Genomic DNA, 26,861 nt, shown 5'->3' with positions numbered 1-26,861 from the left:
ATTGTCTTCTTTCATCTTTAAGAAGATCTTAATGATTTATTTAAAAAAAAAAGACCAGAAAAAAAAAGATTTACACAGATTCTTTTTAAGTTTATAGAAGTATAAATTTAAGTTATTTAAATTTTGTTTTGATTGTTCTATATTTTTGTTGTCTATCCACGGTTAAACCGGAACCCTAATAACCCACCACTCCCTCCCATTTCCTCCACCTCCATAGTAGTGTATGGCCCATCACATCCATTTTATTCTCTCACATTTCATTCTTCGTGTTTTATTTGTCTTCTGCTTAAACTTGAAATATTATTTTTAGAGCATTTATCAAAACTGACTTCAGGACAACATTTCTCTTTAATAGATATCACTTTTGACCGAAGTTGGTTTACAGACAACCAAAATTGCTTTATTTCAAAGTAAACCTGATATACATCAATGAGATCATAAGAATGTTATTATCTGGACAGATATCACAAGTTCATTATTTCTGTTAATTTGGTGTGAAAGTCCTTGGATGAAAAGTGCAATCTGGGTCAAGGCCATGAGAAGTACATCAGGTCAAGGCCATGTAGACAGCTTCTGATTGGTTGTTCACAAAGGTCACTTTTAAGTTGATCTCTGTATAAATATCTGAGGTCTTGATGATTAAAAACCAAATCAATTAGACAAAGAAGTTTTAATTAATTTTCGGAGTGTTAAAATAATCAATCAGAAGGGAAGAAAACCTTGATATGAGATGTATTATACAAAAACATGTTTTGTTCATTTTCATCTTTGAAATTTAATTATTTCTTAATTTAGACAATGTTAGTTTCTATTTTTGAAAGCAAGCAACATAAATTTAAGATGAAGTCTTTCACTACCGTGCATCAATTTAAGCTTGCAGTCTTCCATTCATCACAAGGAATGAACTCGGTTAAAAAAAAATCACTATTCCATAACAAATTTTATTTTAGCCAACAGAGGTATTAAACAACAAGTAAAGCGTATGTTTTATGTTTCCGATAGGAGTGCATGACTCGTAAAAGCAACCTCCAATCCTAATGATACACACGTTTTATAACCGTTATTCATTATATAAATATCGGATATCATGATCTTCAATTTAACTTAATGATGTATATGAGAAAAACTTACATAAGACTATATAAAACGGTGTAATTATTCTCCACATACTGTAAATTTGTTGATATTTCAATTATACCTATACTGTACATTTGTCAGTATTTGAATTATTCCTGAAGAATTTACATCTGTTTTAGGAAAAGTAAACATTAGTTTGTAAAATTAACAAATTTGTCTGTTATCTAACAAATAACGCTAGATTTACTCTGGAATGTGTGGTATAATATAACATAGGTAGTGATTGTTTGTTAGATATGGCGAGTCTAGGATAATATCCTTACAAAGTGTAAGTGTTCGGGGTCGATAGTTAAGGATAATGAAATCTAACATTACATGCATTTAATTCCTGTGGTTAGGGATATGAAGAGGGGAGTAGTTATGCAACTGAAATCTTGTGATGGGTGGCATTTAGAAATTAAAGTTTTAGTACCAGGTATTTGTGAGACCCTGATGGGTCAGTATTTCAGATGCTTAGAATGTATGGGAATGCAATATCTGTAGATTTTCTCACTGTATACTGGGTGTAGTATGGACCAAATAGGTGTAGGTGCTGGTACATGTAATTTTAAGGGATATACCATGATTTGAATGTCGGGGAAATGAGATAGTTTTAATGTTGTTGGGGATTTACACTAGTTTTCACCTGCATTGCTTTCTCTGCTGGCACTGCAATCCAGCACATATTAAAAAATAGTCCAGAGAACTTTATATAAGTCCTTGTGGGATTCGTTTCTGCATGTTGTTTCTGCCGTTTGCTACACTCTAATTAGTATCTTGCTGAGTTTGTTTTGCTAGTTGCATGCATGTAATTTTTTCATAACTGCGAAGCAAGGAATTGAGATAGTGCCACACAGTAATTGGGTAAAGACGCATAGTCTTGCCTGACAGATATTACAAAAATATATGCACTTGACATGTACATTATTTATCCTGCCCAAGTTAATTAGTGTTATGACCTTGAGGATATCCTTGTGTGTAGCCTCCTTACACCAATCATACTCCTATTGCATACCAATTATCTTGCTACGCATACCAAGTATTAATGATATAGTACCTCCATCATGATATACCGCTGCTTGTATCATGGCATGGTGTAAGGGGAATAACTCCTACTGAGAATGATTTAAGGAACTGGATAATGAAGAGTAACCAAAATGCTTCAGACCTGTTAATCAAACCTTAGCTACCATTTCTGTGGTTGGAAAGACATTTTCTGGGTTATGGTTTCTATGGTATTTTTCAAAATTTAGAGAAATGATATGGCACTATCTGTCTAGGTATCAATAGTGAAATAATTATAAAGGTCGAAGCTTAGCAAAGCTGTTTTGTCATTAATTAGAAAAATAGAAAAGTTGAGGATATCTATGGCAAATTAATTTTAAATAATAATTTAAGTAAGATATCTGCTGTGGTTTGATCTTTGTAAGAGATATTTATGATGTTAAAAAAGATATTTATGGCGAATGAATTTTACAGATGACATATAAAACGTAAATGAAATTCTATGTTTTAATGTAAAAGTAGAAAGTAGAACAATTATCTACTTTCTATCTGTGATTACCTGAACCATACCTTAGGAAACTCTACCTTAATTACAGGTGTAGTGGGTGTGGTCAGCCCCCTTGACTATGAGGTCACCAAAGGTTATGAGCTTGTTGTCCAGGCAGCCGACGTAAAGACTAGTGCTACTGCTACAGCTACCATCAGAGTCATTGTTACTGTAAGTATTGTGATAAATAAAACAGACATTCAAATTTTTAATTAAGGAAAGATCATAATTGAATTATAGTAGAGCAATTAGTAAATACACATTCAGAAACCATGAATTGATTAAGTACATGTCCATAATCTACGATTACTACAGTAATTGATGTGTTTAATAATGTCTTTTGTTTCAGGATGTAAACGATAATGTCCCAGTATTTACCAACTACAAGTACACAGCCCTACTGTCGGAGGCAGTGGGCGTAGGGATGTCTGTTGTCAAGGTACACGCTGATGATGATGACCTTGGAAGTAGTGGACTTGTATACTACAGTATAGAACCACTTTCAGATGGTAGCACTGACCCTGATTTCTTCACCATCGACAGTCACACCGGGCTGATCACTCTTATACAGCCACTTGACCATGAGGTGCAGGCCGACTTTACATTTGTGGTGCGGGCAACTGACGGAGGTCTTCCTGCCTCCAGCAGTACCGTTTACGTACATGTGATCGTGGAAGACTTCAATGACAATGCGCCCCAGTTTGACCAGCCCTCATATGACTGTTCCATCACTGTGCAGACGACTGGTCAGATTGTCACCAGGGTAACAGCCTCTGACCCCGACATCAGTAGCCAAGGCAACCTGATGTATGCTATTGTTGGAGGTAATGATGACCAGACATTTCATATGAATGCTCAGACAGGATTGGTGACACTGACTGGTCGGAATGGAGACAATTACTACCATGCCTACACTGTCAACGTGTCTGTCTCCGACGGTGTCTTCACCAGCTTCACTCGTGTTGGCATTACGATCCAGGATGGTAACAAGCACACACCCATGTTTCAGGAACAACCCTACCATGCTTCTGTCGACGAAAATCTTGGTCCGGGTATACTCGTCACTACAGTGTCTGCCAATGATGGTGACCATGGCAACAATGGCCTCCTTACCTATACTATCACCAGTGATCACATGATGCAGTTCTTCAGCATTGATGCGGACACCGGTAAGGCCAGCATATTGGACTAATATGATCACTCTATCACAGTACTGTAATTATGTATAAAGGTTTTCTTGTGGTATAGGTGTTAGTGTCAAAGATTGCACTTCACATACAAATTATGTGACAGTACATGTTGAAAAAGGGATGCAGGTTTTTCGAACCACTTGAAATCTAGGGTAAAGCAAGAATTAAACTAATTGAAAGTATTTGTTTGGATTTCAGGAGAAATATTTACAGAACACATGTTTGATCGAGAAGTAGAAGACACATACCTGGTCCCTGTGGCAGCCATTGACAATGGTGGGAGAATGGGTTTCACCATGGTGGAGATCTCGATCACTGACAAAAACGATAATATCCCAGCATTCACTGCCCAGGACTATCGTGCTGTCGAAGCATATGATGCAGCCATCAACACAACCATCATACAGGTACATACATAAATGTATTCTATTGGTTAGTGGTCTAGGTAACCATGGCGTTCTTTGTATTTGTTTTCACTCTCAATATGCTTCATAGTGAATTATATATGTATCATAATATGTATTCACATTTTTTTTGTAGGTAACTGCCCGTGACCGTGACCTTGGGGACAATGGTCGGATTGTTTATCAGCTCCATGATGACAATGTGGCTCAGTATGTGTTTGTCGACCCCAACACTGGTGATGTCAAAGTCAAGGCCGACCTGACACCAAAAAGTAAGTTACCATAGCAACATACCATAGTGGCGAAAAAAAATATTACTGTATGTAAATACTACGGTAAAATATTACTTAAAAGAAATGCAGTTATGTGATATTGATACTATAATTATAATTCATTCTTTGTAGTGCATTCCGTGATGCAGTTCTTCATCAGTGCGGTGGACTTTGGAGAGATCCCACTCGAGAACAACGTACCGGTGGAGATCTACGTGATGGGTCCTGAAGAGGTGGCTCCTCGCTTCCCTCAACCCAAATACATATTTGTGGCCCCAGAGAACACAGATAAGTTTAACTTCATCCGGACAATCACAGCTGAGAGTCAGCAGCCAGTCCACTACAGGGTGGTACCAGGTAGTAATCCGGAGACCAACCATCCACAACTCTTCACTGTGGACGACTCTGGTAATATCCACCTCAACGGTGACCTTGATGCAGAGGATGTGTCACAATACACCTTAACTATGCTAGCTTACACAGAGGCCTCACCATCCCTGGTCAGTCACACAGAGGTATACTTCCAGATCACCGGCATCAATGACAACGCCCCACAGTTCGAGTCTAACCCCTACACTGCAAGTCTGGTGGAAAACTCCAAACCAGGGATCAGAATCATACAGGTCAGGGCGTTTGACCTTGACAAGCCTGAGACTTTGACCTATAGATTTAGTGATGGCATGGAGGAGATTTCTCAGGTGTTTAACATTGATCAGGATACTGGCTGGATAATGCTGCTGTCTTCGGTAGACCGTGAAGTGAAAAGCAACTATAACCTATCTGTCACAGTGGAAGATACGGAGGGTTCCATCACCAAGACGAGCGTGACTTCTGTCCTGATAGAGGTGAAGGATTATAACGATAACCCACCAGTATTTCAGAGCCGCCACTACCAGGCTGCAGTCAATGAGCTGGCAGAACCAGGAACCGTCCTGTTGCCTTTACATGTATTTGATGCTGACAGTGAACAGAATACGCATATCAGTTACTTCATCATCGACGGGGACCCACACGGACGCTTTCAGGTGTATCACACAGGCGAAGTCTGCGTCAGCCGACCACTCGACCGTGAAAAGGTCACAACCTACAACCTGCAGATAGCTGCCACTGATGGTGGCCTAAGTTCCATGACAACTGTTACTGTGGATATCCTCGACGACAATGACAACAGTCCTGTTTGTGGACAGGTAACAGTTTGGCTCATCCTCATTTTTCCTAAACAATTGTTGTGATAGATAAAATTTGGTATTCAGGACACCTTAGTTAGTTAACTGTGTACAAATACTTCTTTTTGTTTGGAATACAGCAGACTAGCATAATGCCCCACTACACTACGTTTACAAAAATATACAGCCTAATAGTAACAAGCATGTTGATTTTCTTATGAAATATTGGGAACTGGAGGTAGTTTTGTTTTTTATGTGCTACAAAGATTGATAGTAAGCTTGGATAAATTGTGTTTGCTATACAGCCGTACCATGAAGTTGTGTTATCCGAAGATGTGTTGCCATCTGACATCATCACTCGAGTCCATGCCACTGATGCAGACGATGCCTCTACCATCAACGCCAAGGTCCGCTATCTACTCTCTCGTGAGCAGGATAGAGAGAAATTCACTGTGGATGAAACTACAGGTAAAAGGCTTCTATACAGTAGAATCTTTTGATTTTAGAATGCATTAAAAATTGCCATTTTTCTCTCCTCTATGGAAAACCTGTAAGGCATGTGATATGTAGTCACAGATATCGGAACTCAGATGTGTGTTACTGGCTTAACAGAGGGAATATGTTATATTTTTATTATATTATTATATTATTGATCAGCCCCAGCAAAAATGACTTTGATGTTATAGGAATACTGACCATAAGGGACAGCCTTGACCGTGAAGAGGTAGCCAAGTATGATGTGGTGGTCAGTGCTGTAGATGGAGGTCAAAGGTCATGTGACACTCAGGTTTTCATACAACTGAGTGATGTTAACGACAATCGTCCTGAATTTGTTGATGCACCAACAGATTTCTTGTTGTCGGAGTCGGCGGAAATCAACACCTTGCTGCTCCGAGTGACAGCACAGGATGCTGATCTGGGTATGTATAAACACTATTATATTGGATCAAGTACCTGTATGGGACTTAATACCACCACTATTCCGTTCTAGACCCTGTAATTCTCTCCAAGATGTTGGAATCTTATGTATCATTTTTAAAAGAAATAATATTCCATGATAAAGTTATAGCTATGCCAATGTTATCTGCAAGAAGGAATATGCCATTAAAATGTCTGATATTTTAATCAGTAAATTTTTTCCTATCCCATGTACAGGTATCAACCGCCAAGTGAAGTATCGCCTAACAGATGATGGCAATGGTACATTTGCTGTGGACTCAGAGACAGGAATACTCATGCTGAAGGCACGGGTGGACCGAGAAATGGTACCATCTTATCGACTTGTCCTACAGGCTAGTGACCAAGGAACGCCCAGCCTCTCTTCTGAAACTGTCCTACGTGTCCTTCTACAGGATGAGAACGACAACCCTCCTGAATTTGTCCGTAATAGTTACAGTGAAACCTTGGAAGAAAATGTCAAGCCAGGGACATGGGTCACACAGGTACAGGCTACCAGTAAGGATATTGGACAGAACGCGGTCATGACCTATTCCATCGTTGGTGGCAACAAGCAGGAAAAATTCTCGCTCAATCCTGACACAGGATCAATCTATGTCCTTGGAGAACTAGACTTCGAGGCTACACATCAGTACATCCTTACGATTGTTGCACGAGACCACGGTGTTGTACCTCTCAGCAGCTCTGCCTATGTCACCATCAATGTGACCGATGTCAATGATAACACACCTGCCTTCACGCAAGCCAGCTACAGTGTGCGGGTCAATGAGTCGGAAAAGGTTGCTTCCATTGTTGTCAAGGTAACCAACATCATCCTATAGAGAAAATGCTTGAATGATTTGTGTAAAGAAATGATCCATAAACATGTGTTGTTATTGAAGGTTGTGCTCAGAATCCATCAATTTGTAAAAGATATTCAAAGTTATGATTTTTTTGGTATCATATAGGGATCACATATCGGCGTCGTTGTCAGCAGCGGCGTCCATACAAAGCTTTCTGTTTGATATTTCAAGTTCCCTTGTGCCAATCAAACTAAAACTTCATGCAGATCTTCTTTATCAAAAGTGCTTGCTTTAGATTACTTTTTAGGTCCAAAGGTCAAGGTTACTGTTACTAAAAATAGAAAATTTGTTTCTGTGCGATAACTCAAGTTCCCTTGGGCCGATTAAACTCGAATTTCATGCAGATCTTACTCACCACAAAGTTGAATAAACTAATGATTGATTTTGAAACCAGTACGTGTTTTATTTTCCCAATTTTGATTGTCGATATCTTGTGACCTTAGGTTAGTGCCAGTGATGCTGATAGTCCCCCCAACTCTGTGCTGTCCTACTCAATCTCAGATGGTGACCGCCTGGACAATTTTGAAATCAACCCAAAGGATGGTACAATCCGAATCAAGACTCCACTAGACAGAGAATCGGTAAGGCTAAAAGATGGCACTCCAATACAGAAAGGATATGTTAGAAATTATAGTCAACTTCACTTTCAATGAATTTCTTGGGACAATAAAAAAAACACTTCATTATGTCCCGAGATTGTGGAATTCAGGATTCATAAGATATTTAATAGTAAAGCAAATTAAGTCTGATTTGTTGGTGGTGAAATATGTTGTTCTGGTTTTGTAATCTTCTGAGTAACTGTAGTTATATTTACTTTAGTGATTATGTCACATCAGTAACAATCAATATTCCAAATCCCTCCAAACTTTGTCCATCAAGCCTACATGGCTGATCCAAAACCATTATACCTTTCTCAATTTGAATTGTTTATCCTAGCTGTCCCGAATAGTCCTGATGGTCAAGGCTAAAGATGGTGGTCAGCCCAGCTTGACAGCTGAGGCCTCTGTCCAAGTGGACATCATAGACGCCAACGACTGCGCTCCACGTTTCTCAGAGGACAACTACACTGCCATCGTACAGGTAAACACTTTTCATAGGCTACATTAAAATTTATCTATTGAAATCATCAGATTTATTTGAAGAAAGTGGCATGTGTTTAGATTCAGTATACCATGAGGATACTAAATATTAGGAAATATTTCCCATTCGTTTTGCAAATATTGATTAATTAAAACTTCCTGGTAATAATGTCAGAGAGGAGTCTGTTTTCATGATTAGAAATTATTGGAATGGAATTCATTAAGTTTGAAATGATTGCAAACTGTCACAGCTTTTGCATTTAGGCATATTTCACAGACTTTCTACGGCTTGAAACCTTGCAGTGATTTACACTCATTCACAAAGCTTTACAAACAAATTTTTACATCAATCAACAAGCAAGTTATCTTATGAAAGATCAAATCAGCAATATGTAGCAGGAACAGGGAAGTCACATTGACAAAAATTTGAAGTTGATAATTTTTCATTCCTGGTAAAGCTGTTTCCCTTCATTTTACTAAGTGTTTGCGCTTTCCATAAGGGTTGTTTTCTCTCAAAACCGATTTTCTAGACAATATCAAATAACGATTGCTATACAACAATAGTTATGATTTAAAAGAAATAGACAGTATAAATGTCATAAATTGTTGTAAATTGTAAACAGTTATAACAAAATGTGTTATGATTTTACTTGAAATCCTGTACATTTTTAAATGATGATTATCGACACGATACATTTTAAATATAATGTATTTGTCGATTTAACAACACAGCGTCCTCCTCAAGGCCTCGTAAGTCACTCAAGCATCGTGATTTAGTTATCAGATTATTCAGTTTTAATTTTGTTATTCAAGAAAACTTGCAATTTGTTAAACTCTCTCTCACACAGCATGTGTTCAGTTTCCTGTTTTTAAGGGCAAGGCATGTCCTATGTTGGAGCGCTTATGTCAATATTTCTTTATTTTTTTTTTGCATTTTTGAAACAGTTTTTCAATTGTCATTGAAGTCACTGCAGTATAATGAAATGCTGAAAGAGATATCATTTTTGTTGTATTTTCACATTCATACTTTTTGACTACAACATATTTTATCAATGAAAAGTCATTTTTGTTGTATTTCCACATTCATACTTTTTGACTACAACATATTTTATCAATGAAAAGCCCAAGTGGTCATATCATCAGAAATGACAGGGTTGTTTATAGGTCTTTTTCAAGTTATATATGGTCCTTGAAATTCTATACTTAATATATAGATGAATCGCTATACTAGGATAGTGGGTTAGGGATAAAATCACTTTTCAGTGGTATAATATGATTACCCTACCAATATGATATCAGAAAGATAACGAGATAATTTACATATGTAGGAGGTTGCTTAATACAATGAAATCCCATTAAGTCTTGTGTCCATCCTTTTGAAGATATGCTATTGTAGACTTCAGTTTTGGATATGTACAAAATTACCGGTATTGTTTTTACCCATGAACATGTTGAAAATTGCTTTCACTAATCTTCAAGATTTTGTGCTTATAACACATGTACAATGTAATATGTAGACAGATCATAAGTATCTTACAGAGCCAACACTGTCAATTGGGCATTGTTACGATTTTGTCCTCGGTTTTAATTTGCTTGCTTGTTTTTGTCTTGTTCTATCTCAACACATGTTTTTGTGTCTATATTTGTTGACTGTCTGATGTTGTCTGTATTCTGTCAGTATATATATAATTACTCATATGCACCATGATGTAAACTTCAATGTTTTTATGATAATCGGTTACTTTTGTCGTCCAGTGTCTTAACAGGATAAAATTGCCTTCTCTCTATCCCTTGTTATAGGCAATTTAATTATGCTTGTTGAGGAAGCCTATTTATCATACCAAGTATTCAGATATACCTATTCTAATACGTGAAAATGATGATTTTTTCATTTGTCACCTTTAAGTTTGATCGTACAAAGAAGAAACATTTCAAAGTTGAATAAAATCTAAATGCATGCAAAAGAATGGAATTTATGACTTCAGTTTCTTGTAAAATTTCATGTACTGTACATATACAGAAATTGTTTGTAAAATTTCATGTACTGTACATATACAGAAATTGTTATTTCGAAATTCAGCAGTTGCATTTCTGTTATAAAAATACACTTGGGTGGGATGATGTAATGCATTTTGGTTTATCAAAACCTCATAGTAATAGCAGTTTATTTCTATCTAAAAGCATGCATGTTATATAAAGAAAAGGCAGACTAGCATGCTGTCCGTTGAGAAATGTTACAAATGTTGTATTTGATGTCTCTCTATTATGATCTTTTGTGGAGGTAAATATACAGTTATATGAACCTGAGAAAAAGAGGTCAATATCATTGGATGAAATTAAGACCTGTGGAACATGAAAAGGGAGAGATCATCATGACATTAAGTTGAAGTGACATGATACTGTCTCACTGTTTCTAAATATAGTAACACAATGTTAATGTTTTAAATCAATGACCTTCATCTAATTTACGATCCAAACAAATTAGGACATGAAGTAGATGCGAGATATCCCTTTATCTGTGTTTACTACAATGTTAATAGTATTTTCCAGAAGATACAAGGGGAATTATGTCCCAACTGAGATTCTCATGCCAGATTTTATGCTTTTATGCTGTACCTGAACGTTTTTCATCACTCTGTTACTTTGACTGTGTGGTGATTGATGGTTTTTGCAAATTGATATTGAGATTGAAAAAATGTATATAGTGTTGTACAGTGATAAGATAACTCTAAGAATCTACTAACTATTATTACATACATTATTTGCTGTTGTACCAATACTAATGCTGTTGTAATGTATTAAACAGGAGGATATCCATATTGGATATGATATCATTGGCTTCCTGGTGACTGATGACGACCTTCACCCCAACGGGGAACCATTCACCTTTGACATTGTCAATGGCAACGAGGGAGGAGAGTTCCGTATTGACTCACAAGGCGTCCTGACAACAGCTAGCAAATTCAACCACAACATAAGGAGTTTGTATCAACTTGTCCTGCGAGTATTCGACAATGGGTATCCATCCCTCTACACCGATGTACCAGTCACTATAACAGTAACAGAGAAAGGCAGTCACCCACCACAGGTAGCTAACCTGGAGGTCACCATCAACTCCTATCTGGACACGTTTCCTGGCGGTTTGATTGGTCGACTAGAGGCCACTGATATGGACAGATTTGATATCCTCACGTATGAAGTGGTCTCACAGAATCGTCATCTCTTTGATATTGACAAGGACGATGGCAGACTGGTGGCTTACGAAGGTCTCGATGCTGGTGATTACCTTGTAAATATCAGTGTTACAGACGGACACTACATCAGCTACGGTCGAGTGTACGTTGATGTGGTGGCCATCACAGAAAAGATGTTAAACAATGCTGTGACTATCCAGTTTCAGAACCTCACACCACGCGACTTCATTCAGCACTTCCAGAATGATTTCCGTAAAGCAGTCCGTAAGAGGCTTGGCATTAAGAAGCGTGATGTCCAGATCATCAATGTCCAGGCAAGTCAGCCCTTAGATGGACAAAACCGTAGGAGGAGAGAGGCCGGTTCTGACCTTGATGTTCTGTTTGCTGCCAGGAGGGGTCCCAATAGCTACTATTCCAGTAAGTTATTGAGGAAGAAGATAATGCAAATAACTGGAGATATCGAACAGGCACTCGGGGTCACTGTCATTGATGTTTTCAATGATATCTGTCATAGCGACCTTTGTCCGGATGGCAAGTGTGTTGGAGAGCTGGTGTTTGACAAGAAGAGTCAGACACCCATCGTCATGGATGTGGGGACGTTTGTAACAGCACGGCATTCCTACACCCACAAATGTGTGTGTACAGACCAGTCTCGAGGTAAGAACCAAAACATATAAGGGAGATAATCTGCAATTAGGTGTTTATCATTTGTAGGGGACATTTAGATAGTTGTTGAAAAAGATATTGGTGAAAAAGGAAAGTTCATGGGGCCATTGGCCCACAATTTTTCCTGAATGACCTACATGATTTAGGAAAAATCCTTTAAATTTCCAAAAATGGCCCATAATTTATAAATTATATAACTTATAGTTCTTTTTCTTTAAAATGCCCCACCCATTTGGTAACCCAAAATAAAGCGAATAGTATTGAATAGAAACTTGATATTAAAATTGATGAATTCTTGAATAAGAGTAACTTCTTAGTTGAAAATAAAGATAATATTAATACTACTATGAATGTATGAAGCTCAGATAGTATCTTGGTTTAATCTTCCTAGGTCCATCGTGTGAGAACCCTAGAGTCGGAAGTCAGTGCCTGCCAGGTCAGCCCTGTATTACAGAATCAACAGAGCCAGAGATTTGTACTGACTTCTCTTGTTACTCAGGTTTGTAAAACTTGCTGCTTACTTCTTCTCATTTCTCTCTATGGAAATATGTTACAGAAGTTTCTTAATTCATGATAATCTGTCATTGAACAACAGTTTGAAGTACATTGTATTAAATGTTGTTAATCTATTACTGCCCTCTTTACATTTTTCTGTTGGTTAAGATTTTATGACATTTTGTAATTCACTTAATAATTTGGACTTCACTTGAATCTAATAACATTCAGTCGTTAGGATCTGTAGCATCTGAAACATATCAACTGTGTTATAGGAAACAAACCAATGACATTCATGGGACAGAGTTATGCCAAGTGGACACTACAGGATGCCTTCAGTATAGAACAGCGACTGAGTCTGTCACTGAGGATCAAGACACGCCGGTCCACGGCCAACATCATGTTCGCAAAGGGCAATGTTGACTACAGCATCCTTGAGGTAAACAATGAGGACATTTATTGATAGTATTTACAGGTAAACAATGAGGGCATTTATTGATAGTATTTACAGTTAAACAATGAGGGCATTTATTGATAGTATTTACAGGTAAACAATGAGGGCCTTTATTGATAGTATTTACAGGTAAACAATGAGGGCCTTTATTGATAGTATTTACAGGTAAACAATGAGGGCATTTATTGATAGTATTTACAGGTAAACAATGAGGGCCTTTATTGATAGTATTTACAGGTAAACAATGAGGGCATTTATTGATAGTATTTACAGGTAAACAATGAGGGCCTTTATTGATAGTATTTACAGGTAAACAATGAGGGCCTTTATTGATAGTATTTACAGGTAAACAGACTGAAGATAATACCCAGTAATGGTAATATACTGATAACCTAGCTACAAAGAAAATTTTAAGTGACAGTACATTTTATAAATTTTCAAGCAATATTGTGATATCACCAAACTGATATTTCTCCCTTCATACAGAATCTCTATTTTTGTTTGGTCTAAATTGGATAAGGACCTGGATAGGGTTTCGATGTAAGAACCAGTCATTTTCTAACAGCTTGAGGTTGGAAGTTACTGTCGTGATCAGGATTAGTGTTTTACACATAGAACAGCCATCTGATTATAATATACAGCAGTAGGTAATACAAGGGTGCTTCTCATTCCAGATATTTAATGGTATGGTACAGTACCAGTTTGACTGTGGTAGTGGTCGTGGCCTTGTCCAGATTCCCGTCCACGTCAATGACGGTAAGTGGCACACCATCAGTTTGGAGAGACGCGGTCGCATGGCAGAAGTGTCCCTGGATGGTGAGTTCTCCAACATGGATATCGCGCCTGGCGTCAATGACTACATCAACCTCAATACCAAGGATGTTTACTTTGGTGCAGAGGTTGTGGCTCAAGGTTACCGACATACAGTCCAGCGAGGGTTTGAAGGATGCATGGAGGATGTCAAGCTGTGGAGTGTTCGACTTCCATTTGAGGGTAGCAATGCTGTCGTCACCAGCCAAGAGTTTAAACAAGTTCAATTCCACTGTAAAGACAGTTCCAGTGGTATTGATGGCACAAGTAAGTTGGTTACAGAATTCTCCGGTTCATTCTTTATCCTGTACTGGATAAAGAGGAAATCGTAATCCTGTGTTGATATGTTATTGATATGTTTTTACTCTTTCTTACAAATCTGATAAGTTTGTTTAGTATGGCTACACTTGTTAATAGACATGGGCTTATATAGACATTCTAAAATGATTTCCGCCTGATATGGAGAATATAGATAGACATTTAAAAATGATTTCCGCCTGATATGGAGAATAGAGATAGACATTTAAAAATGATTTCCGCCTGATATGGAGAATAGAGATAGACATTTAAAAATGATTTCCGCCTGATATGGAGAAGTGAGATATTAAGGACATTCTATAAAGCAACTTCATTCATGCTTTGAATTTAAATATTAGATTAAGCATTCTAAGAACCAGTCACAGAGTACCATGTTATGGACACACATGCAGAACATCTGATACATGAAGATTTGCGGTTCTGGTGTTGTATATACCCTATGTTATTGTCCTACTGTAATACTTAAGGCTCTGTGTTACCCTACAGACATCTGCAGTACTTTCCCCTGTATGAATGGTGGAACATGTCAGAACTCAGGCATCAACTCCTACATCTGTGTCTGTCCTGACAGATACTATGGAGCCAAGTGTGAGATCGATTCAGACCCATGTGCCAACTCGCCGTGTCGTAACAATGGTAATGTTTCATAGACTCGCTCACAACCAGTCTCTTATTCCTTTGAAAATGTAGCTATATAAAATTATTGATGACAACATGTCCCCTGACTAGTCATTTAGACATTATGATTATAATATTTACATAGATGTAAAATTTATTAGCCCAATGCCAATGCCAACCAGATATGGTGCTTGGGTAAGTGCAAAAAGTTATCTTATGATTTTTCTGAAACACATTTTACTTGTGTTCACTCCATTTTGAAAATTGGAAATGCATTTGATTTTAAATAGCATTCTCACAGGTTTTTCAAATTAACCAAATATTTCTATTTTTGCATTATAGCCAAGTGTCAGAACATCAAAGACATGCCCAATGAGTTTGAATGCTCCTGTCCCGGGGAGCTGAAGGGTAAGCTGTGCGAGTATGGTCAGCATTGTATCCCCAACCCCTGTCAACATGGAGGAACGTGTGTGGAGGGACCCAACCGAGCCATCTGTATCTGTCAGACCGGATTCGAAGGTATAGCTATCTGCCTTTCTCCTTCCCCATTTTCCCTACGCCTAGTTAATAATATATCACTAGCCTATTTCATTTTCAGTTATTGGTTGAAACTCTGTTCTATCCACGTTTGTGTTTGAAAAACTTGAATCTTTGGGATTAACTCAACTGTAAGTGTTTCCTTTTTATTTAGGTCCACTATGTACAACAAGGGTGAATCCATGTCGCAACAATCCGTGTCTCCATGGTGGCCTGTGCCACAACATAGAGGCCACATACATCTGTAACTGTACCAGTACAAGGAATGGCGATAACTGCCAGAACATCATCGTACCAGAAATCACTTCTAATGCTGCAGGCATCACCCAGGAAACACTGTTTGGTATTGTGGGTAAGTTTTCACTCCACAAAATTCTCTCTGTTAGCAATTTTAATAATTTTGTTTTCGTTTCTTCTTAATGGACTTTTCTTTGCCAATAGTCTACAAGGGGCTGAAGAGCTAATGGACTTTTCTTTGCCAAGAGGCTGAAGAGCTGAAAATGGACTGCAAGATTAGTCTTACAGATCACATTTTGTATCAATTATGTGAAAATTAAGAAGTAATGATTATATGCAGTGATGTTTTTGTCCTTTCCAGGTGTGGCAGTAGCATTGATCCTGCTGGCCTTCCTGTTTGTCATGATCCAGTGTTACCGACGTAGGAATAACCGTCGTCGTGGTCACGGTAACCGACACAACAGCGAGGAGAGAGACATGATGCTGCGAGGGATGAAAGACGATAAGAAATGCAAAGTCAGCTCTTTTGACCTACCTTCCTTACACATGCAGAACATCCCGCCAAGCCCACGTCCACCTCCAGTTCCAAACAGGCCTGTGTCCTACACGCCTAGTAACCATGCCGACTCCCTCAATACTCTCAACAACTTTGACACTGTCAGGAACTACGGGAGTGCAGCAGACGACCTTGAAAACTGCCATACAAACATTCCATACCATGACCACTACTTCCAGACCTTTGCTCCTCCTCCCCCCAGGAGTACGGCCAGCATGGCTCCGTCCCTCCCTCCACCACCTCCTTCAAACCCTCCTTCCGATACTGACTCTATACAGAAGGTGCCATGGGAGAATGAATTCCCCAACATGCTGGAGAACCATGAAGGTGAGAGGGACAGACAGACTTAACAGTTAAAGAAACCAAACATGTCATATGGCAGGGGAAACTATTTCTGCATATGAAAACATTAACAAGTTCAGCATTTAACCCAGTGCCTATATTACCACTTTCTGAGGATTTGATCTTAGAACAAGGTCCATAACTTTAAATACATGTGCTTAACTATCAAAGGTAGACCGAAATTTTCTTTTTTTACTGATCATGTTTCAGTTAAAGTTATTGGTAATTATAAGTTAACTGCATATTTAAGGTGCAGACTAGATTAAAGGGGAACTCTGCACTCTGATAATAAATTTTATATCAATTTTGAATTTCAGAAAAGAAACATCCAGAGAAGTTTAGCGGTATTCCACGGTATGCTCATCCTATGGGGCCTGATGCAACATCATTCAGTAGTTTACCTGTCTCAGAGTCAGAAGATGAACCAGGTACATAATTAGCTCCATTTCATTTCACAAAATTTACAAATGGGAAATGTTTTCCCTTTAATTGCTTTGACAGAATAATTTCCCCAGTAACCTATAGATCAGGTGATGTTTCCCTAGTAACCAATAGATCAGAGGTGTTTCCCCAGTAACCAATAGATCGGTGATGTTTCCCCAGTAACAAATAGATCAGGAGATGTTTTCCTGGTAACAATTTTCAATTCCTGCTGGTCTGGTTTATAATATGGAAGGATATTTTGGTTGTTTATCTTTCTTCAATGTTATACATAATTTAACATTCTACTTTTGATACAATAACTATTTTTCTGTATAAACCATATATCTACTGATATTAAAACCTAGAGTAGTTAGGGAATGGTGACGGTGGTGTGTTGTTAATTACAATCCTCATTTGTCTTGTGGACTTCTGTGCTAGTTATTATACAGTAAATACACTGAATTTCTCAGGAATAAAAGTCAGTTGTAATTGAAAAAATCCTTTATCAAAGACTAGTCAAAATGTACATACCTGTCTTAAAGACCCAATAACATATCTACAGTGAAAATGATGTTTGGATGAATCTTCAGTTGTTTAAAGAAAAAGTCCAATTCTAACCTGACATTCTGAAGTAATTCTTTGAGTTGAGAATAGTAAAATAACAACATGAAGGTTGTGAAGTTCTGACAAACAGCCTGTTATTGGTCAAAAGTCCACAAGACAAGTGAGATAGGATGTAGTATGTTCAGTTTAGCAAGTCCAACACTAGTGTGTAGAAGACTGTATTACAGTATATGCTAGGCAGGATATCAAAGTTACCAAGTATACAGCAGTAATTCCCCATTGTGTTCTCTTTCAAGACTCATATTTAGTCGCCCAAATCTACTACGGAACATTTTCTGTGTCTGATAAAATCAAACATTAGAACGAGAGATTATTGATTAGAAGTATAACTATCATTTTGTTTTTTGTGTGTGTGTTGTGTATATATGACTTGTGCTTTGAGTGCTGCGCTATGGAAGTGGTCAAGAGATAGATTCTTCAGAAACATATCTTGTGCGCTTGAAATAGAAATGGATTTTGCCAAGATAACAACATCATCACCATGTTTGTCATTCCTCCTTCATTACAATCTTCATTTCACTTCATGACAATCTAATCCTCCTGGTGCCTGCCAGTGTAAATACAGTTTCATAGTAAAAATGATGAATTAATTTGGATTAAGTTCTATCAGACCTGCATCCTAACACATCAGTCAGACTTTCTTATCAGACTTACATATCTGGTGTGCAATTTATTTTCATGCTTCTTAGATCTTGATATCTTTTTCATTCTTTTAAATATACTTTTAAAAATAAAGGGATTAGGCACACAGCTCTCACAACCTGTGCCCTCCCTGAGAACTATGTTAATATGCATCGGCAAAAGGCTATATTTCATTCAGGTCATCAGAGTGTTTTGATAAGATACAACTGTCAAAATTGTTTCAAAATAGAATGGTGTCTCTTTCTCTTTCATTTTGCTTTTATCATTTGGAATGGTTGAGGTGGAATATCATATACTCAAAGTATGGAATGTCTGCATGGGACATTGTCGCATCAATGTTGTTCACACTCCACAGTATAAACACTGCAGCTCACTGGAAATCGCCCAACCCATGTTATAAAACACATCCCAACACACGAGCGATCACACAACCCGCATAGCGTGGGTAAAAAATCCCAATTCAAGGGAAATCTCCCCAACTCGTAGAGTTGGTGAAAACACATCCCAATTCAAGGGAAATCTCCCCAACTCATAGAGTTGGTGAAAACACATCCCAATTCAAGGGAAATCTCCCCAACTCATAGAGTTGGTGAAAACACATCCCAATTCAAGGGAAATCTCCCCAACTCGTGTAGTTGGTGAAACACGTGCCAACTCATGAGAAACATCACTCATTACAGTAATTGTTGTGTGACTTTATTGTGCTGCCCCGTCATTACCTGTGGCTGGTTGCTAATCATGACTCTCTTTTTGCACAGCAGCTAGGAGGAAGAAGAACAAAGGTATCCATTATATCTGCTACGTCAGTCAAACCGCATGGCCACCATTATTATTATAATTCATGTATTCCTTTATATATATTAATTAAATGTATCTTCCATTATCATTATAATCAGATTATCATTAATTACCTGACTTTAAGTTTAATTCTGTCTATTGGCCTCCACTAGAAAGCAGTTTAGGCTTGTTTAGGTAATTAGCATATAATGCATTTTCAGAAATTGTACAAATTGTATTGCATCATCTTAACAGGCATAATATATACCTGCTAAGCTTTCCTTCTTATACCAATGATATTATGCACTCTTTTATAATTTTAAATTGCCTTAAAAGTACATTATGTTTGAATTCCATTAGAATTCCTTACTTTTATGCATCATTTTGTTATCTACCAACTTTATTGTTGCACATCAATGCTTGAAAATATCAAACCACACCATTGTTTAAATCTTAATAGTTCTTTGGAAATTGTAAAATGTGGCAAAGCAATAAAGGTTTTCATAAAATATTTTTATTTATCAATTTAAAGATACTTGTTGCAAGCAATATTGAAGATTTAAATTTATTTTTCATTCTTTTGATATAAACCTGGAAAATGAACAAAGAACTTTGTTATGGTGTGGCAAAGCTTTTTTTAACCGACACAATTATTGTAAATTTAACATTAACATCTCACTTAATTGACCAAATAACCTGCTAACATTTTGTAATACAAAATTACTTCCTTGACCATTGAACAGTATAAAAACCGAAACTGCTTTCTGGTCCTCATTTAGGCTGATTACCTATTGTGTTTAATATTGAATTAGTTGTCTATTGTGAATTTATTTTTCTAATTCTTTAAACTTGATTGAAGCATGTTTGTTATATAATTTCTATATTGATAATATGCAAGATTTTTAATTTGTTATCTAAGAATGTGTATCTACATTTTAAGGTTGCAGTCTCCTTATTTATGGAATAAAGTACCATAAATCACCGACAAAAGTAGACAAATTATCAGTTAAATCTCAGATTTTGTAAGCTAGCTTTACACCTAATGTTAACAAAGTCTTGTTTTAAGCCTAAGTATACTTTATATTATTGATAATGAAAATGAAAATTCAGACCTGAACAGCTAAACCTTTATTGAATATTTTAGTTGAAATTAACAAAAAATTTATTTCACTTGGGACAATATTTTTAAAATTCTCATGGTGTAAAATGGTGTTTATTTGATAGTATTTTGGTTATCAGCATATATCAGAATTGTGAGGTGATTTATGGTACAAATGCTATGGGTGTCCCTATGGTTACGACCTCACACACCAGGTCATTGAATGTGATATTAGTCAATATAGATTTCTTATAATTCAATAAATTGAAACAAATATCTAATTTAGTGTCTATAAGGGTTGCTACATTTGCTACATTATAATTATTGTGGTTTAAATCTCTTTTATAATAGATTCCACTATTTTACACAAAGTTCTTCTGATTATTAAATATCACTGATAAATCAAGGGAGATATTTCAAGCATAAAACAGAAAAGGAATCATTTGGTAACATACAGCCTTAAATCTAAAACCTATTTTATAAAGATTTATAAAGACAATATTTCTTGATTTTAGTAAGTTTACCAGTCTGGAAACTAATACTTGTATGTGACCTGGTGTGAGTGGGCCCTGCCTTACCCAGCTTTATTTGGACTATGGCTAAATGTAAAATGGTGCCTAGCAAAGCATGGCTCATATCCTATCATCATGGTTATTATACTCTGTGACATTCACTGTATCAGACCGTCACTTTAACTGTAGGAATGCAACAGTAATTGGCAAATCCGAAAAATATGCATGTCAATGAGGATGACACCGAGTATGAAATGTCAGATAAAGTGACAGTGCGGAAATTGTCTTGTATATTTGGGATTCGCCAAATTATGTTGGATTTTTACAGGAAAGTGAGAGTGTCATTAAAAAAAAAAAGTTTGAAAGTCGTATTTTACAAATCTTAGAAATGTATTTGTCCTGCTGATCCTGGGTGATAAATCAGAAATAAAAACCATGATAAAAATATTTCTTCATTTCCTTTTTACAGGTTTCCCATTTCAATTTTTTACTTTTGTATTTATGTTGATTGGTTTCAGTTCCTTTTGTTTTAACTGGTTGTCTATGTGACAGGCCTTTTTGTTTCAGTAAGTAGTGACGTAGACTTTAGAATGTTGTGGTGAGGTGGGGTTGCTGGCCATACTCTATGTACATTAGTTGTGGAATGTTTGTATGGTATGCACCGAATGACCTTCATAAAAACTTGGTGCAGGGAACAAAATTATATATGATTACTAGGCATCTGTGTTAATGAAAGATACATGTAAAACTGATGTCCTTAACACAGCTGAAATAGTATAAATTTTGTGCATATCAAGATTGGATTTGCTTTCAATGAATCTACCTTCTTTTAACTACCTAAAGTATATTTCATGGTAAAGAATTTTTGATAATTTTTTTCTTTTTTAATGCAACATGGTATCAATTTGATCTAGAATTTGTTATTGTATAGGTAGAGTTACTTTTCCTTTGTACAGAATTTGTGATTTTAAAATTTATAATTCCATGTTGTTTGTTGGGTAAGGTTCAGTCCAACTGCTGGTGCCTGTTGCTCTGTGAGCTATAAATGTACGTCACCATATATACCACATTACCTTGGTAACGGGGGCATCCTACACCACACATTGTAAAAGCTTCACATAATTACTGGGTGTAAGTGGATAATGATGTAAATTCTCTATAGGATTACAGTATGTGTTGATTTTGTTTTCCAGATTACCACTGGGATGCCTCTGACTGGGCCCCGCGACCGTCCCTACCCAACATCAGCGAGGTACCAATGAAGGAAGTTCCTGATTCGCCCAGATCTAGTCCCCATAGTAACGACAGTAACACCCATGTGTCTAGTTTTATACAACCTCCACCCTGTATGACCGAGAGTGGTGGCATGTACACAGACCCAGAACTCCTCGAGTCCGAGTATGTTGGAGATTCTGAGTATGCCGAGAACGAGTATGATACTGATGACCATGGCTACCCAAGCCCCCCTGACTATCACCAGATTTTGGGGCTGCCTCCTTTCCCCGAGATCGATGAGCAGGGTGGTGGACAGGAGGATCCATACCATCTTCCTCAACACAATTTACACATGCACCCAGACCAATACCTCCCCAACCACAGTTTCAGCCAGTCACACGAACAGGTTGGGGAGACGGGTAACGACCCACCGACATACCCAGAGGTGGAAGTTAGTGATGTTAGTGATACAGAGGACAATGAAAGTGTGGTACAATATGGCTTTCCCTCCAGTAGTATGGGGAGGCGGCCCCGTGCCCAGGAAGGCGAGTACAACCCAGACTATGGCCAGTCGGCTGCATCTATGATTGACAACATGAGTGTGTCTGTAGGTGGTTACACTTCGACAAATGCCTCGTGCTCAGACATTTCGGGGCTTTGTGAGATAGAGGACAGTGAAGTAAATCTAAGTGAGGATGACAGTGCTGATGAATTGACACCTTTAAATACTGAACAGTTACACACTGTGGTGTAACACTGTTCGAAGGATTGATAGATGGGATCAAAAATGACAAGAACCCTATTTTGTCTGACAACCAGACAAATGGAATGTGCGAGTGTGCAAGGGAGAAACTGCCTTTCTACATCAGGGAATATTGCCCTCCTCTCAAAGCCATCACAAGGGGCAGTCATACATTTCTGCAGCCTCTTTGATAACAGGTGCTTTACTACAGAACTCACCTCCAACAGCTTGTTTCATCCTCATCAAATGATTATGTTGTTAATCTTGACTGCATCATATATTTGTGTTTCCATGACAATGGCTGATGATGGGGACCTACCTTTGAGTCTGAGTGGACACCATATTGATTTTTATATTATCACATCTTCATAAATGTGCCATCATCACAGATTTTGTTAGTATTTAATTAGGAATGATTATGAATTACTTTGTTTTAATGTCTAATTATAAAAAAGGTTTTCCTCAATTCCCAGAACAACCTTTGATTTAGGTGGTGCTATTAGATTAATTGTATTCTCAGTAAAGATTATTAAGTTACTTTAGTTCTAAAGAAAATTCAGTAACTGTTTCGCTGATATCTTTGCTGCAATAGTAATGTTTTGAATCTCAGCATAGTTCTGCCCTCTTCTTCCTGCAGTGTTAGTGGTTATGTGTCACATATATATTAGCATAAGTTTAATTACAATGAATAGTTTATCAGTGTATAGATATTGTTTCATACATTATTACCTCCCTGGTTCATTGTGCTTAATTAATTCAATATTTTTTAACTGTGAATGTCTTGGTTTCCTGAGAGGCACAGAAGCAATGAGTGAAATAGATTTTCAATTAGATTAAGAAAAGAGAATTTTTTAAGAAAAGAGAATTTTTGGCAAGAAAAAAAAATCTTAACCCTAGATACTAAGCATGATAATCTTGTATTTAGATAGAAGATATGAAAAAGAATTTCACATTGGTTTCAATGAGATAAATTGTTGGAATTTTTATAATATTCATAAATTGGGTGAGGTTGTCATTGACAAGGGGTTCCATAGATTTGACAGTCTAAATACTATTTTAAGCAATTATCCCTCTTTAAGGCTTTTCACGCTGACAAAGATACATTACCAAATGGTTCATGTTCTATTAATCATCTGTTTAAGTGCAGATGAACAAAATTATGATTGTGCTAAGAAAGCCAACCCAGGCTACAATGGTGATATTGAGCTATGTGTCGGAATAAAGGAAGTGTGTGTGTGAGAAAAGTAGCTAGAACATCTGTGATGTGAGATGGGAAGTCTTAAAAAAAGACATTTGATAATAATTGTGTGAACTCTAATTGAACAAGATAATTTATTTTGCTATATTAACTGGTTGTGATTATCTGAAAGTCTATGTTTTTGTAAATGTTTGTGTAAAATAGTGTCCGCTATGTATGTTCCTATTATTGTAGATCTTGTAATATATATGTCAATCCATGTTTAAAAATTGTATAGTTTTATACAAAAGAATCATTTTAATATAATATATAGTAGCTGATTTTAGCTGCTTCGTGTAAATGCTTGACAGTTATATTCATGACATTTTATCAGTGTCATGTGAATGCTTGACAAATGTGTTTTGAACTTTAATGACATTTTATCAGTGTCCTGACCTTCAGTTCACCTCATTTGATTCTATACAAGTGATTGTTACCTGTTTTGTTTTCATTCTGGTTGTTTTGCACTTATTTGTTTTAATCAAAAATGATTTTCTGCCAAAGTTTGTTTGTGATAGGATGTATCGATGGCATGGTTGTGTATAAACAACTGAAGTAAGATACTGTCAGATAAGTGCTGAAGGAAAGAACTCACCAGGATCTAATACTTGTTTGTAGTAATTTTACAAGACTGGAGTCTGAAATATGTTAGAGGATTTTAAAATAGATGAGGTTGAACCAAATTTCTTAGTGATAAGCAGAATTTTGTATCAGGCCAGGTTGTCTTGAGAAAGTATGAAAAAAAATTCTTTTGAGAAAAATTTACTTTATTTCAGAATTGCAAGGACAATTCATCTGTTAGAAATGTTTTGTTAATTTGAGAACCTGGTATAACCTTTTAAATTAATCATTCAATAATCCAGAACTGTAACTGGTGTAAACTTACAAGGCTCTACTTTTGGTGATTACAATGCTTTATTATTGTATTGTAACCCTTATTGATTTTGTGGTTCTAGTTTTAAGCAAGTTTAAAATATTTGTAATAGGTAATTAGGAGTTGCACGGTTTCCTGTGTCCAGTCTGTGTAGTTTGTGAGAGTTATCCCCCTTTATATACACTATGGTATACACTAGTTAGGCTGTTGTGATATCCTCAATGTTTCATAACTTCCTAGTGGAGTAGGTATGTTGTGCTTGGAAAGGAGAGTAAAACTGGATTATTAGCATGTTAATGTAAGTGTAAATCTATGATTAATTGCAATGCGTTATGATTGTCAATGCTCAAAATGCTGCCTCTTGTTCCAAAAACGAATATTTGAAAGCAAGGCTAACACTTTATTTACAAATGTGCTGTTTTTGAAGAATTTTTTTCTTTTCTTTATTTTTTACCAGTATTCTGAGAGAGAAAATTATAGAAATTACAAAGTAGGTGTACATAATGTACATTTCAGTGTTCAAATGATAAAACATCTGTGTTGATAAGTAATTGGTACTGTATAACTTCCGTTAGAAATGTGTTATTTTATTGAAGCTTATTTCGTTATTTAAATGTATAACATCAAGGGTATAGATATATGAATTTTAACATCAAGGGTATAGATATATGAATCGGTGTTGTATAAATATAATATCTGGAGAAAGGCCACCATCTGAACATGTGGGAAGGTGTTAATACCATAGGTAGATTATTGTTCAAGATTGGATTTTTGGGATCCCTCTGAAAACTCCATGCTATGACCTCATTACCAGTAAGTGTACTTGGAGTCACTGTGTTTTGTTTTAATTTTACTTATAATATCAATGAAAGTACATACTGGGTAAACATACTATTTTTGTTATTTTTTTCTACTATTACAAGAATTAGTTATATATTTGGAATCAAAAGAAATAATTAAAAAAAATCAATTACATTATATAATCATAAATCATCTGTCATATTGTAAATTTCAGTTTAAAATGAATCATGTTTCATTTTCTTCGAAGCCACCACGTGTTTTAGTACTTTGTTAATATAGGGCAATTTTAAGGTCGTGTAGCCATAGTAACGAGCATAACCTGATACAACCACAGTCTGTTGTAGTTAGAACTGTTCAGAACTGTTCACTCTATGTAGATATATCCACTGCATAGACGAACGATAAAATCATGACAACTGCCATGAAGACCTATTGTATGGTGTTTTTGAGGAGAAATCTGAAGTATATATGTAATAGAAATGTGTACCCTTGAATGGAATCAGTGTGTAATTGTAATCACACATCTATGTGTCTGTCTGTGGGTTGTGGAAGGTTGTATGTGGTATGGATGATGAAGGAAAGAAAGGGTTGATATTGTTCTATGTTACATTGATTCATACAAAGCCTTCATCATCTTATTTCAAAAGCTTGTTTCATGGTAAATAACCATTAAAAATAACAAAAATACCTTGAAAAAAATCAATAAAATTTATGAAATTTTTATTTGATTTGTGAGATGTTGTTCTTTACAGATATAAATGGTATGTTCTTCTGCCAGATTATCTCCCTTGGAGGGGTTTGGAAACTGTAGGGTTTCACTAGGAAATATAGCACCCACATACATTCTTGTTATTGATATTACCATCATGGTAACTTAAAATACTTGACAGATTATCAGATTTTGTAGGCTTTTCCTTGGGCTTATATAATTTTCCAATTGATACAGATCAGAAAAAGAAATTGTCAGATAGACAGCCATTTCAGATTTTTGACAGTTTTATATAGATTGGATTTTCTAAACTCTTTCTAAAATCTCATAAATAGGCTTTTCTTTGTCCTGGTTTTGTTTGACTGATCAGAAAAGAAAATAACCAGCAGACACCCTTATTG

General features: G+C 36.5%; 1 protein-coding gene across 1 annotated transcript in view; it reads left to right on the top strand.

Annotated features, from left to right (window-relative positions):
* The window catches only part of LOC117329209 (protocadherin Fat 1-like), a 154,764-nt gene extending 128,290 nt beyond the window's left edge, over window positions 1-26,474 (top strand). Inside the window, 22 exon segments of the mRNA XM_033887028.1 lie at window positions 2,718-2,839; window positions 3,018-3,837; window positions 4,057-4,265; window positions 4,399-4,534; window positions 4,667-5,721; window positions 6,006-6,168; window positions 6,387-6,620; window positions 6,856-7,457; window positions 7,943-8,080; window positions 8,436-8,579; window positions 9,311-9,328; window positions 11,385-12,429; window positions 12,830-12,937; window positions 13,209-13,372; window positions 14,062-14,464; window positions 15,002-15,151; window positions 15,476-15,652; window positions 15,825-16,022; window positions 16,269-16,790; window positions 17,123-17,233; window positions 19,253-19,276; window positions 22,076-26,474. Coding sequence (XP_033742919.1) covers window positions 2,718-2,839; window positions 3,018-3,837; window positions 4,057-4,265; window positions 4,399-4,534; window positions 4,667-5,721; window positions 6,006-6,168; window positions 6,387-6,620; window positions 6,856-7,457; window positions 7,943-8,080; window positions 8,436-8,579; window positions 9,311-9,328; window positions 11,385-12,429; window positions 12,830-12,937; window positions 13,209-13,372; window positions 14,062-14,464; window positions 15,002-15,151; window positions 15,476-15,652; window positions 15,825-16,022; window positions 16,269-16,790; window positions 17,123-17,233; window positions 19,253-19,276; window positions 22,076-22,851 — 7,319 coding nt within the window. The 3' untranslated portion in view covers window positions 22,852-26,474.
* Window positions 26,475-26,861: the final 387 nt, after the last annotated feature.

The sequence above is a fragment of the Pecten maximus genome, chromosome 6, assembly GCF_902652985.1.
Source record: "Pecten maximus chromosome 6, xPecMax1.1, whole genome shotgun sequence".
Lineage (NCBI taxonomy): Eukaryota > Metazoa > Mollusca > Bivalvia > Pectinida > Pectinidae > Pecten > Pecten maximus.
The sequence above is the reverse complement of the archived record's forward strand: the minus strand, read 5'-3'. Positions and strand labels throughout refer to the sequence as shown.